This window comes from Onychomys torridus, chromosome 7 (assembly GCF_903995425.1).
Source record: "Onychomys torridus chromosome 7, mOncTor1.1, whole genome shotgun sequence".
NCBI lineage: Eukaryota > Metazoa > Chordata > Mammalia > Rodentia > Cricetidae > Onychomys > Onychomys torridus.
In genome coordinates, this window is record NC_050449.1 from 63,011,357 (window position 1) to 63,025,541 (window position 14,185).

Consider the following 14,185-nt stretch of genomic DNA (forward strand, 5'->3'; position numbering starts at 1 on the left):
CCATTACCTCCACACCTAGAAGCCTAAAAGCAGAAGAAGTGGATTGGGCCAGCCAGTCTGCTGAAATCTTAATAACCCAGGGCCAAGCTGAGCACTGGGCCCCATACCCTAGGAGTCAGCGGGATAAGGGGAGTGGAGGTTTGATGGGCCTGGGGAGGTGGTGGGGCTGTCACGTAGTGCAGGGCCGGGCCTGGGCAGCGTTCCACGGAGGGTGAGTCACCCGGAGCAGGGTGGGAACAGGCCTGGGAGGGGAGGGGAGGGGAGGGGAGGGGAGGAGAGGGGAGGGAGGGGAGGCGGGGCGGCTTTACGCAGGGAGGATGGGCGGGTATAAAAACCCCACCCAGCCCAGCCGGGCCGCTAGGCTCGGCTTGTAGGGAGGCTCTCAGCGCTAGGCGCCCGGCCCAGGTAAGTGAGGCGCGGCCCGGTCGCCCGCTATGGCCTCGGGGTTGCGGTGTTGAACCGGGATCGGGCAGGCTCCAGCGACGGGGACCCTGGGGGGCACGGAGAAGGACCTACCCCACTGGGAGATCTGCGGGTTTTGCAGCAGGAGTTGCAAAGTGTCCCGCGTGGGGTCGTGACACGTCTCTTTGCCAACCACGCCTGGGGGTGCAGGGCAGAAGTGGAGGGGCCGTACTTCCCCACTCGGGGTCCTCTGGGAAGCGAGGAGACCCCGTGTGGGGCGGGGAGTCGAGGGGCACGGCATTCCAGACGTGCTAGGTGCCAACCGGGAACTGGGTGTGGCCGCTGGGGAGCCTGCCGCCCAGCAGTGAGAAGTCTGTGGACTTTTCCCCTCCTCCTTCCGCACGGCCTTCTCTCCGGACCATAACTCCTGCAATTTCAGGTGAATTTCCTGGCAACTGACAAACGTGTATTTGTGAAGTCGGAGCGGGGTATAGGGGGAGGGCCCCGGAGGCAACAGAACTTTACGTCTTGAGTACCCAGTGTCCTCCTTTATCCAAAAAACAACCTCAGCTCAGTCTTGGTCGCAAACTCTAGATTGCCTGGTAGGGCGGCGACCTCAGACTTCATTCTTTCTGAGGAATTTGCCACTCGCTAGCAGAGTGCAGAAGAAAGTGTCCCCGGTGGCTCTATAGGGAAAGTTGCTTGGACTGCACCACGATGCCACCTTGAGTCAGTTGACAGGGTCTCTATAGAAAAGGGTGTGGCTCCTGGGCGGTAGGTTCCAGTGCTGGCACGGAGGGCTGCGGTTCCAGAAGTGGTTTCCGAACTCTTAGCACTACCCACACTGAGTTACTGAAGGTTTCCTAAAACAAGTCCATTCAAAAATAGATAAGAAAAGCACACTGAAAACACAGCATCGTACAAATGAAAAAAAAAAAAAATGTTACTTGAGACATAGCGGTAATCTCAACTCTCAGACGATTGAGGCAGCAAGATCCTGAGTTTGAATCCAGCCTGAGCCACATAGTGAGACCCCCATCTCAGAAAAAAATCAAGAACTGATGATCTAGCTCATTGGTAGAGTACTCTAGTAGGGTACACTGCTAAGAGTTATTCATTTGTGTAGTAATTTGCCATATCCAGTCCCAGCCCTTAACAACAACCATAAACTCTTGGAATCCAAGGACCTGTCTGTAACACACAGGGGTATTATTAGGTGGGTCTGCAACTTGGACTGGGAAGCCACTCCCCTTCCCCTCCCCCAAGAACACTCTAGAAGGTGTTTGCAATCCAAGCTAGCACCAAAAAAGAAAAAAATAATAATTTGCACTGTATCTGAGTGCTGCCTAATGGCAGGGGCAGCCCCACTCCCCGCCCTTAATTTGAAGATCATTTTGATTAAATCGTGTTAATTGAAAACTTGTGTCTTTGCCCCTTCTCCGATTTCTTCTCCCTTCCACCTTCTGGCAGCTTGTGTCCCTTGACGTGGTACGTTGGCTTTGGAGACTTGTGCGTCCTCTCCACACCCACTTCCTCGCATTTCAGTGTGTGCTGCGCCCAGCCAAAGCCTGTGTGTCTGAGTCAGGGAACGAATGTGAAGATGGCAGATGAGACCAGGGCAGAGCCCTGTCCTCTTCCACCGAGTCCACAGCTTCCCTTAAGTCCAAGGGTTTCTACAGAAGTGCGCATCGCCTCTGCTGCAGCGGGGGTGGGCTCCTAGGTGCATCTTTCTGTTGAGGGTTTCCTGTTTGGTGTGGTAGAGGTTCAGGAAGTTTTGCTAGCTAGCCAGGCAACACTTAAAGCTTTAACTGAGAGCTTGGGTTTGGACGGGTGCCTCAATGTTTCACATCCTGTGTCTTTGAGCTATTAAAGCACCCTATTGATTAGCATTAGACATGCAGTCTTGGTCCTTGGCTTCCTGGCTAAGTTCTGATTTAAGTAGTTTTCCTGGCAAGGCAGGCACTCTCCTAAATTGCTATTGATTTTTGAAGGCTGTGGTTTCTCCTGGCACCTTTGGGCCTGGATTGATGTGTGTGTGAGGGTTGATGGGAACTTTGGCTCTGACTCTTGGCTTGTATAGCATGCAGGGGAGGAGAGTGGGTGTGTTACAAAAGGAGTCTCAGGCACTACGGGCTGCTTTAAACATCCATTTGCCTTACATACTGTGCTTTAGGGACCCACTGTGTCCCAATCACAGTTACAGTATGGAGGATACAGCGGTGGACTGGACACACGTATACATGCATGTGTGTTCACCGTACGCTTGCACACACAAACACAGGCACACAGTCCTTGCTTTTTAGACTTTGAATCTTTTGGGGAGAGAAAACAAGGGAAAAGACCAGCGAATTCGTTGTCGAGATAGCAATTTTATTTTCCACTTTACGTTTCCCTAAACTAGTATATGTCCTCGAAAACCCAGCTGGGCTTTCCCAGACATTGTTTCACAGACCTGGACATGGAGCCGAGCTCATCCCAAAGTAGTGTCTAAACAAACTGGATTTAACCTGTCCATCCAAATCAACTGTGAGACTTGAGTACAAGTTGGCTGTTCTCTTTTTTTGCACCTATGAATAATCCCATGAGCCACGCCCTTCTCTAGTTGTGGGCCTGCCACCAGAGAGGAAATTCCAGTCCTTAACAGAAATTCTTTCCACAGTCTGGTGTGTTTTTCCTTTTGTTACCAGTCTCCATCTGTGTTGTGGAGGGGATTTGGGATTCTGGGTGGTTCCACTGACATGATCTCCAGATGTTCCCATTAGGGTGCACATTGATGCTTTTTAAGACGTCTGAGCTCAGATCTTCTTAGGGTCCCCGTTGGCAGCACCCAAGTGGTCTGAGTTCAAATCCCAGACTTGATGTGGGCACACTAACCACAGGGAGTGGCCATGACATGGAGCCATTTCTATGTGCTCTTTGTCTTCTGGCCACACCCAGAAGACACAACTCAGAGGCCACGTAGTTCTCCTGCTTCCCTCTGGCTACCTCTTTGCTGTCTGTCTCTCTGCTTGTTCCTGTGGATGCTGTGGTTCTCATGCTATCCTGTGGCAGAGCTAGGACCATAGCATCCAGATAATGTGGAGATGGGGCTGGGTACCAGCTACTTATCACAAATGGGAAGAAACTGGCCTAACATGATCTGCCAGGCTGTCTGAAGATGTTTAGAGGCTGGGATTGGGAGCTCCCAGGTCTGAATGGGTGGAACTGGGCCTGGATTTTAAACATTCAGTTTTAGGTAAAGAAAGGAAATTGAAAAGGGAGACTGTGTTGGAAAAGATCAAAGTAGACCTAAAACTTTAAAGACCCAGTGTGTGACCCATTCCGACTTGTCATTGAACCATCTACTATATTCCAGGTACCGTCAGACTTCTGAGTCAGGACAAAAGAGTAAGTCATAAGCCCCAGGGCTAGACGGTATGGAAAGTATCCTCCGAATACCAGACTCTGGTATTTCACAAATGCACAAAGAATGGCAGGAGGTGTGGGCATGGAGGGTGTTTGAGAAAGGTGATATCTATAATGATTCTCTATAGCTTCACGGCTCACTTAGATGCCCACTGATCAAGATGGAGTGCTCCCGGTAGAGGGGCAGATAGTCCTGAGCATGCTGAGAGGAGAGTTAGTGGTCTAGCCTGACTTTATGTGGAGAGGGCATGCGCAAGTGTGCATTTGTGCACCTGTGCAAAGACAGTATTGAAGGACTGATAGTGTGGTTCAGTGGGTAGAGTACTTGCCTAACACGCACAAGTCTTCAATTCCATCCTTGGCACCACATTAAACTGGGAGGCAAGAGGGTCAGAAGTTTGAGATCATCCTTGGCTATATCATGAGACTGAGGCTAGCCTATGTTAAATGAGAGGCCGTGTCTAAAGACAAAGAAGAGGGGGAAGAGGGGGACAGAGAACAAACAACAAGCTTACACCGGGAAGTAGGTTCATAGTGTGGGGAATTGTCTTGTACTTGAACATTTTTTCTGGCTGCTGATCCCTGTTGGAAGCCTACTATGTGGGCCATAAGACACTGAGATTGAATTATAGATACCCAGGCTGCATTTCTCAACCCTGAACGTGTCTCATGCCAAATGACATCATTCTTCCATGTTGGTCTCTTTCCTCCCACTCCAGGTCTATCAGGAGGGGCTCCCAAAGCAAGAAGTGGCAGTATCTGTAGCTAGCAAACAAATATTGATTCTGATCAGACAGCCAGAGGGACAGGCTAGAGCAAGTGCTGTAGGGGCCTCTGGTTGAGTCTGATCAAGGCCATGGGCAGAATTCCAGGAACCCTGGGGCTTGACTTGGCCCTGTGACTCAAGCATTAATCAGAACCATAAAATCAAAGGGGAAAGTATGTGCCTTCAAGAAGGTTCTGTTAACTAAAGATGATTTAGCGGGGAGGAGGGTGGGGAACAGTGGGAACTCCCTCCCTATCACTCACACATTTTTTTTTTTTCTTGGTTAAAATCCCAGTGTGGTTTGTATGCTGTGGTGTCCAGGAACTACAGGAAGGGCTGTGGTGGGGAAACCCAGCCTTCCACATTCCCACCCCAATCCATTTTCACTTTAAAATCCTGTTTTGGAGTCCTTGCACCCCCCACCCCCCAACTGATTCATCGTGGTTGCTAGGCATCTGTTTTGGGGTAACCCAACAACATGCTGTGTCTTCAACTACTCTCCCAGTGGGTGTGTCTCTGAAACTGCCTGGTTGGATTCTCTACAGACCAGCCCTGTCCCAACAGGCCCTTGGGGTTTTTGGGCAAAATAATATCTGGGCTTTCTGGAACTAACACTTTTTTAACTCAGTAAAATGTATTTTTGCTGTTTACAGCATTGCCTGTGAGATCCTTTCTCAGACTCTTTTGCAAACATTTGTGTTTCACTTTCCTTGTAGAGAGAGGTTAAAAACAACTTCATCTGTACTTTTGGGGCATTGCTGTAACTGCGTTTTTTTGGAAACAAAACAATAAATTTAATAAGATCTAGTTATTGTCTTTTTTTGTGTTTTTTTTTTTTTTAAAGACAAAACCATGAATTTGTAAAACATCATCTGTTACACAGAAGTGACTGGCAGATTCCATCACTGCCATGCTTTGTCTCTGGAGAGAGCCTTATGCAGGGAGAGCAAGTCTTCTTTATTGTGTTCAAGGCCACAGGAGCCAGTCTGTTCCCTTCACTTCGGGAGGAGCTGGGACCAGTGTGGGGTGCTACTTCAGATTGGCTGGAGGGATGTGGCTTTTAGAGTCTCCTTGGACTGGGCTGGTTTCCTAACCAGAAACACCAGCCTGAGAATGGTTGCCTTTCACAGTGCAGCCAGGTTCCAGCCCGCCCTGGGAACCAAGGCCCTGGCACAGAGTGTTCTCATCAACAGATGGCTCACCTGATAGTTCTTTCTGGTGTGCAGGTTGAAACTAGTTGGTCAGCTGGGTGACTAGGTGGAGGCGCTAGGAGGAGAGATGCAAATCTGGGGAGCAGAGTGCCAAAAGGAGAGGGTGGTTCTGCTCTTAAGGCATCCTGAGTTTTACATTGTGGAGTTAGGAGCTAGTTCTGGGGGGAGCCTCTTCATGGCATGTCGACTAACTTTGTTTGTTTGTTTGTTTGTTTTTAAATTTTTTTTGTTAAGCCAGGATCTCATGTAGCCCAGGCTAGCCTTAAATTCAATATGTAACCAAGGTTGAACTTCTCATCCTTCCACCTCCACACTTGGCTTTTTAAATCTTGTGTTTTGGTGAACAGGTAAATAGGAGTATTGGGTCTCATCAGTGGCTCTTCACACCTTCTACCATTTCTGTAGCCAAACTTTGCAGCACTCATTCAGGTCCGTGGATTTGGGGGTCACCACATGGACATGGCTTCCTAACAGACCTATCCCCTTGTCTTCCTGAGGTACACTGGGGATGTATCCTGCCCTGTCCTCTACTCCCTCCACCCCTGACATGTTCCTCTGGCTGGTGACTCACCTCTCTCAACTGACACATAGAGGCCTGCCTCGCCATCAGGCCCTAGACTGAACCACTCTGCTTCCTTGAATTCTCTGACCTAATCTCCCCATTGAAGAGCCACTGGGGTAGGGTCTAAAGGGCAAGGCAGAAGACTCAAAGGTCCTGGGTCACAGCCCTGTCCTGCTGTGGACCATGGCTATTCTCTTAAGTGTCTCTTATACAGTGTATTGACTACTTTCCTGGTTGCTATGACAAATAGCTAACTACAATCACCACCCAGCTTACAGTGGAAGTGCATACAGTCCATAATAGCAGGAAAACAGGAGCTTGAGGAGGCAGCTGGTCACATGGCACGTACAGTCAGAAAGCAGAGAGAGAAATGAATGCTAGTTCTCAGCATACCGTCTTTTTTCTTTTTTTAAATGCAGTCTATCACAGAAGCTTGTGGCCACTCACATTTAAGATGGGCCTTCCCATTTTAATGACCCTAAACTAGGAAACCCCTCACAGAAACACCCAGAGGTGTGTTTCCATGGTAAATCTAAATCCACTCAAGTCGACAGCAAAGATTCTCCATCACAGTTGGTTAGCTGCGGCCGAGGACACTTCATCCCTTGAGTATAGTCTCAGTGCGCATGTACTCTGAGTCTATAAATGACCTGACCATTACCAGGATCTGCAGACCTCACCAGCACTGCAGAGGCTTTTCTGACCCCAGGAGTCACAACACACTGACCCATTCTCTTTAGTCAAACTAAAGTTTTAGCAATCATGGCGAGAGGCGACGCTCATTGTTTGTTCTACCAAATAACCAGCCCTATTCAGAGAAACCACACAGCCAGAGGATTAGATGAAGTGGAGGAGCAAATGCCGTATTTTATTTCTAAGCTAAAATAGGGTTGCCATTAAACTTGCATGAGCTAGGAAATATTTATGGATATGGGCACTTAGATATTGCTTGTTGGTCTCTGTGACTTTGGGGTGATTATGATATTTTTGGACATTCTGGTACAGAAAGGTTGTGATATAAATGTGACTTATATTAAAAATTGTTCTTAAGTGTATGTTTGGGGGCTGGAGAGATGGCTAAGTTGAAAAGAGTGCTTGCTGTGTGGTAAGACCAGACTTCAAATCTCAGCACAAATGTAGCAAGGGCGCAGGAGGATCTCTGGGTTGCTGGCTTTCTGCAGGGAGAGAGACCCTGCTTCAAAAGAAAAAGATGGAGAGTGGTAGAGGAGGAAACCAGTGTCCTCTTCTGGCTTCTTTGCTTGCACACAGATGCATGGACCTTCTGGTACATCCTTATGAGCACACAGGTACATTTGAATACACACACACACACACACACACACACACACACACACACAGAGTCTGTTTGTCACCTAGTTTATGGAAATATATATTTTTCATTTGTATACGGATCTGAGACTTGGTAGGGGAAATGAGACAAAGTATACTTCCAGCTTTTAGTCATATGAATCTACGTGCTATTCCAATGCTTTTCAAATGGAGGGCACTCAATACTGAAGGAAGGAAGGAATTCCCACAGAAAGGCTGGGGAAAGCTGTGTGGAATGGGGATTTTTCTGACCTTATCGGAACGATGCCAACGTAGTGGTGACTTGAGGAATGCAGAGTGCCATAAAATATAGTGAGAGCTAAGTGTGGCAAAACACCTCTGTAATCCCTGGCAAGAAGATTGTGAGTTTGAAGCCCACCTGGGCTACATAGTAACATCCTGGCTTTTTGTTCTCTCTGTTGTATGGTGTGCATGCATGAGGGTGCAGGTATAGATGCACATGCATATGTGAATGCATGCATGAGGGTGCAGGTATGGCTGCACACGCATATGGAAAGTTTGATGTCACTGTTTTCCTTGATTGTGTTCTACTTTCATTTACTGAGGCAGGATCTCCTGAAGACGGAGGAGCTCTCCCATTTGGCTAGACTAGTGAGCATCTTACTCAGAGATCTCCTGTCTCTGCCACTGGAGCACTGGGATTATACCACTTGGCTTTTAGATGGGCGCTAAGTATCTGAACTCTGATCCTTACACCTGTGTGACCAGTACTTCATCCACCGAGCATCTCCCCTGCTCCATGACACCCTGGTTTTTTTTTTGGGGGGGGGGAGAGTGGTGGAAAGGGGAGGGGTGAGAAGAACAGAGAGAAAGTAAACCAGTTTGTTACAGAGAAAGCCTAGTCAAGGAGCTCTTTAAGTACTAATCCTTTGTGGGGAATGGATAGAGGGAGGTGGGCTGGGTCCTGACACTAATCTTGGAAGGTTATACTCCTTTGGAGTTAGAGGAAGGCACTGGCCTTGATTTCTAACTGTCTGACGAGATCAGATGGGGGATTGAGTTGGTAGGAGTAGGGAGGACCAACCTGATGAAAGAACAGATGATTATAAACGCTGGCACAGAAAGCAAGATTTGTGGGGCTTCCAGAAAAATCCCTCTTATTTGTCCTCTCAAGGTGTCGAGGCTGTGGGAGAAGAATTAGCAGGAATGGAGAGTGTAAAGTGGTACATCCGATTGTCTTTGATCTGCACAGTATTGGGGGGAGGGCTCCGTGTGGGCAGCTGTCTGCAAAGCAGCACTCAGAGCTGGGAAGACAGCTTGGAAGAACAAGTCAGTAAGATCTTGCTGTGCTGTGTAGCCTGAACGGCAGAGCTGCGGGAGGAGCCTCATTGACTATACATGGGGTTGCCTCCACACTGTGTTAGTGAGCACAACTGTGCCACTGGGGCGGTCAGCTGGTGGTTTTCATTTCTTTCATACAGCTTTGCATTTTAATTCCTTAGTCTGGAAGCCCAAGAGGTAGACAATAACTGCTCTTATCTGCTCTAGAAATTCTCTGGCCTTGTGAATCTGATGGGAGCCTCTGGCAGGTTGGGCCCAGGTAGAATGGAGGATGCTCTTGCCAAGGAAGATGTTAATTTTTCTGAATAGGCTGTGGAAGAGGCTTTGGGGCTGAGATTGGACTGTGCCCTTCTGGAATTCTTTTAGCTCAGCACCTGTATGTAGAGTGCTATTTTCCAATTAGTCTATGTAATATAGAATGTGAGGAGCATATGCAGTCTCTAATTTCCTAGTAGTCACACTAAACAACAGCAAAGGGTCAGTGAGATGTCGTAGCAGGCACTGGCCACCAAGCCTGACAACCTGATTCAGTGCTTGAGACCCACGTGATGGAAGGAGAGAGAGAGAACCAACTCCCACAAGTTGTCTCCTGACCTCCACGAGTATGCCACAGCATGCACATGTGCACACATACACAACTAAATACATAACAATAATAATAATAATAATAATAATAATAATAATAATAATAATAGCAACAGGTGAGGAGACTCTCGAGCTTAGAGGTTAAGAGCTCTTGGCATTCTTACTGAGGACCTGAGTTTGGTTCCCAGCATCCACGTCAGTGGTTTACAATCACCTGGACTCCAGTTCCAGGGGATCCAACAACCTCTTCATGACTCTGTAGGCACCCACACACCACATGCATGCCATTGACAAGTGTGTGTGCACATGAACTGGTACACACACACACACACACACACACACACACACACTGTGCACCACCTTTATATCTTCCCGACCTTGGCAACCATTCATCATTCACTGCCTCAATAGAGCTTCCTCTTCTAGAATGGCCCTGTAACTGGGTAACACAGCCATGTGCAGTGTTTCAGCTGCTCTTAGTAATGTGAATTTAAAGTTCCTCCGTGTCTTCTGTTGGGATTGAGAACTTTTAGCACTAAACAATAGTCCATTTTGTGGGGGGGGAATGCACCACAATGTACTGATAGAGCAAGACTTTTTACCATGAAGAATGACATGGGCACATGAGGGACATACAGGGGAGAAGAGGCAGTGAAGGAGCTGAGGGACTGGAGGTGATGCCAATGCTTTTGATGGCTTTCCTTTTTGTCTGGCTTAAAAGGCTTCAGGGGGCGGAGGTGAGCATCTTGCAAAAGTACATCCTGACCACAAATAAAAGTGACTCTCTGTCTCTCTGTCCTCCTGCCTTCCACAGCCTAGAATTCACTTAGTTCAGAATGTTCCTATAGTTGGCAAATGGCTGTGTCATATGTTGTCTTCAGAGCAGTTTTATGAAAACATTGAGGCAAAGCGAGCTCCTTGAAGAGAACAGAGAGCTTAATTCCCGCAGGTACCAAGGGCACTGCTGGTGCAAATGCTGTTGGCCACCTTTTGGGGAGGTGGCTGTGTGCTGTGTTTTTCTTTGGGGTGATTATGTGGCATGACCTGTGTTGTCTCACTCTTGGTGGTGGGAGCTATGAGGCTATCAATTCCAAACAACTCATCCACAAATAGGTTGGCCATTCATCAGTACAGTAGCCCTGAACGATGACTGATAAAATGTATTCCATGGAATATGATGGCATTGCAACTGTTTGAAATCTTAAATGCAAGGTCAGCCCTCCATGAGATGTCTCCATATCAGAAAGTTGGTCTATCTGCATTTTATAAACAGTTTGATAACTTCTCTGCACGCGTATCTGTGTGCTTGGGTGCACTTGTGTGTGGAGGCCAGAGGTCACCATCAGGAGGCATTTCTCCTCTGGTGGTGCCCACCTTGTTTTCTGAGGCAAGAACTCTCATTGACTGGAGTCTTGCTGATTAGGTTGAACTGGCTGGCCCCAGAGATCCATGAGTCTCCAGCTTTTTTCATATAGGTCGTGGGGGTCAAACTAAGGTCCTTATGCTCATGAGGTAAGCATGTTATACTCGAGTCACGCAGCCTCAGCATCTTCTGAGTACCACTGGAAGAAGTGGTTGTGGGGCTAATATTAAAAACTTCCCTTTGAGATCAGGACTCCATGGAGCCACTGTTGATCCCAGTTCATGTCCTTCCTACTATGTGAAGTCACTTGAGAGTGACACACAAGCAATGGCAGTTTTGATATGCTTATTTATCACTTTTGATGGAAGAGCCCATTCTCTGTTTGAGCAAGTGGTGTTTGCCACAGGAAGCTTTTAGGTTTTGCATTCACAGACCAGACCCACCAGGTCCTGTTGAACCAGAGCAAGAGATAGACCAGTTTAGTAATTCATCCCCAACCTAAGGCACCCTTCTCTAAGCTTTAATTTTCTCAGTGATAAGATTGAGAATTGCCTGCTTGAGAAAATACTTGCTTTAACAGCCTCCAATGCAGTGGTCCAAGAAGACATTAGTGTGATGAGTTGCTGTGCTTAGGGGAAAGAAAGTCTCCTTTATTAAGACTTTGTGGTTTGTTTGTTTGTTTTTCAGTTGTTTTTCAAAATGTCTACTGTCCATGAAATCCTGTGCAAGCTCAGCTTGGAGGGCGATGTAAGTATCTAATCTCTCACTTTGTGTGACTTTGCAAATTGGACATCTGTTGAACTGTGCTCTGATCTCCCTGTATACACAAGGAAAATGGGGCCATAATTCAGTCATTATTAGGTGTCTCCCCTGTGCCCCAGTTCCTTATTGCTTTAACTGTTCCTAGCAGTTTCATTTGAAATAAATGTCATGGTGCTAAAACCCTTTTTGGCATTGGATGAAACTTGGACAGCATTCATTGAGGAGGAAATGGCTGGAACTGTGTTCTGTTGGACTCACTACATGAGTGGTAATTATTGCTCTGGTGACATGTGAGTTCTCAGTGTCAAGCCTTGAGGTTTTATTTATCATAAGCTTCAGCCATGCCAAAAAACAATTCCAGTGTCTTTTAGGCTTCTTAGAATGTCTGGAATATTCTTGTAGGCAATAGCTTATGGCTATTATTATTATTATTATTATTATTATTATTATTATCCCACTGAATCCAGTTAGTGCTGCCCATGTGTGCATGAGTCTGCATCCACTGGACAATGGATAACCTACCAGTGAGCACATCCCCAAAGTAAAGTGCAAAGCAGCCAGCCATCCTCTCCAGAGCTTCCTCAGGGTGGGGTCTCAGAGCCTCTACTTTTCTGTTTCTAATCTAGCACCTGGGAAAGCTTTATACAAAGTAAACCAGAATGTATCTTTTTAAAAAGGATGGTTGTGTAATTAATCATAGGGCTTTGCTGTTTTTTTTGTTTTGTTTTTCTTTTGTCCATTAGGAAGCTCAGAATTAAAACTTGACTTTTAAAGAGCCACTCAAAAGACAGGTGACAACTTGGGTCATGTACACAAACCCTTCTTTGTTGTCTGTGGCACCTGCTCTCTTAATGTGCAAATGAGTGGGCTTGCTCACACACAGACTGTGTGGATATTAAATAAAGCCTTTTTGTTGTTTTCTCATTTAAATCTTACCTCCTCTTGGAACTTGGCCTGCTGTTAGAGCCTAGACAAGTCTTGCTGTTATATAATTTGTTTCTCCAACAGATTTTATCTAATGCCTTTGATAATTAGATTGTCCTTGGTATCAAATTTCACGAGAAGTCACTCTGGCTGTGGCCAGATTGGCAGAGTACATGCCTAGCTTAGCTTGTGTGAAGCCATAGATTCCATCCACTGCAGAAACCAGGTGTGCACACCTGTAATCTCAGCACTTGGGACATGGAGGCAGGAGGAGTTAAAAGTTCCAAGTCACCAGTGATGGGGGTGGTGGTGGTGGTGGTGGCAGCAGTGGCGGTGGCGGCAGCTCACGCCTTTAATCCCAGCACTCAGGAGGCAGAGGCAGGTGGATCTCTGTGAGTTCAAGGCCTGGTCTACAGAGGGAGTTCCAGGACAGGCACCAAAGCTACACAGAGAAACCCTGTCTTGGAAAAAAAAAAAAAAAGTTCCAAGTCATCCTTGGCTATAAATCAAGTTTGAGGCTAGCCTGAGACCCTTAAAATAAAAGTTTCATGAGAGAGCTATTCAGCCAGCTCTTGAAGTTACTCTACCCTAGGAGTACATGAGGAGAGATGAGACTAAACCAGAAAATGGCCTGTGTTGCCCATTATTGTAAGGGAAGGAAAAATCACATTTACCTAATAACTTAATTTTCAGACAAGTGGATTTTATAGATGTCCGATTATCCATTTCTCTGTGTCTCTAGAGCAACCACAGAGCCACATCCACCTTTCTCCCACTCACTGATATGATGACAGTCTATCACCTGACCAGTGAGCCGGGTGTGACGCGGATGCACGGCCAGCTATCTACCCTTCCTTGTCAATAGGTTACTGGTGGCCCTGTTAAGAAGCAGAACAGGATTTTCCTTAGATTCCTGCCCAATTTCTGTAGCGACTGAGAACAAATACAGAAAGCATTTCCAGAAAGCACTTTGCTTGAGATTTCCTTCATGTATCTATGTCACTTTATCAGTCTCTCCAGAGCATCCCCTACCTGAACCACTGGTGTCCAACCGACAAAGCCAAAGGCCACATGCACCCCGAGATTGGTCTGGATGGCGCCCACCAGGGGACATTATTTTGTAGCTCAGTCACCTCCTTTTTGAGCATGAACTTTGTAGATAGTAATAATGTTGGGCCACAAGATTGAGCATGCCTGGAAGTGGTGAAATTAGGCAAGGCAAACTTTGACAACACACTTGTGTTTCAGAATTATGAATATGAGCCCATTTGGCCCCATTGAACAGATGTCTGACCCTGAGCTTAGAGTTCTAGTTTTTCCCGAGGGATGCTTGGGGGTGTGGATCTCAGTTGCTTCCTTGTGACCCTTCACTAGTGACACAGTGGTCACTAGTGTGACCCAATGGTGTGGGTGCTGGGCTGGCTCAGGAAACCTGTGGGTGAGGAGACCATTGACATCACCACAGTCAGCTGACACTTCATGGAAACTGCCCCGAGGTTGGTCAGTCATCCTCATGTATCACTTATTGTATGTACCAGGGAGGCTGTGAAATGGGGGCATTGCAGGGTGCAGGG

General features: G+C 47.1%; 1 protein-coding gene across 1 annotated transcript in view; it reads left to right on the top strand.

Moving 5' to 3' along the window:
* The first annotated feature begins 326 nt into the window (after positions 1-326).
* Positions 327-14,185, top strand: part of Anxa2 (annexin A2) — a 40,764-nt gene continuing 26,905 nt past the window's right edge. The window contains exons 1-2 of the mRNA XM_036193075.1: positions 327-405; positions 11,613-11,672. Of these exons, the coding sequence (XP_036048968.1) occupies positions 11,625-11,672 (48 nt within the window). The 5' untranslated portion in view covers positions 327-405; positions 11,613-11,624. The remainder of the gene's footprint in view (positions 406-11,612; positions 11,673-14,185) is intronic.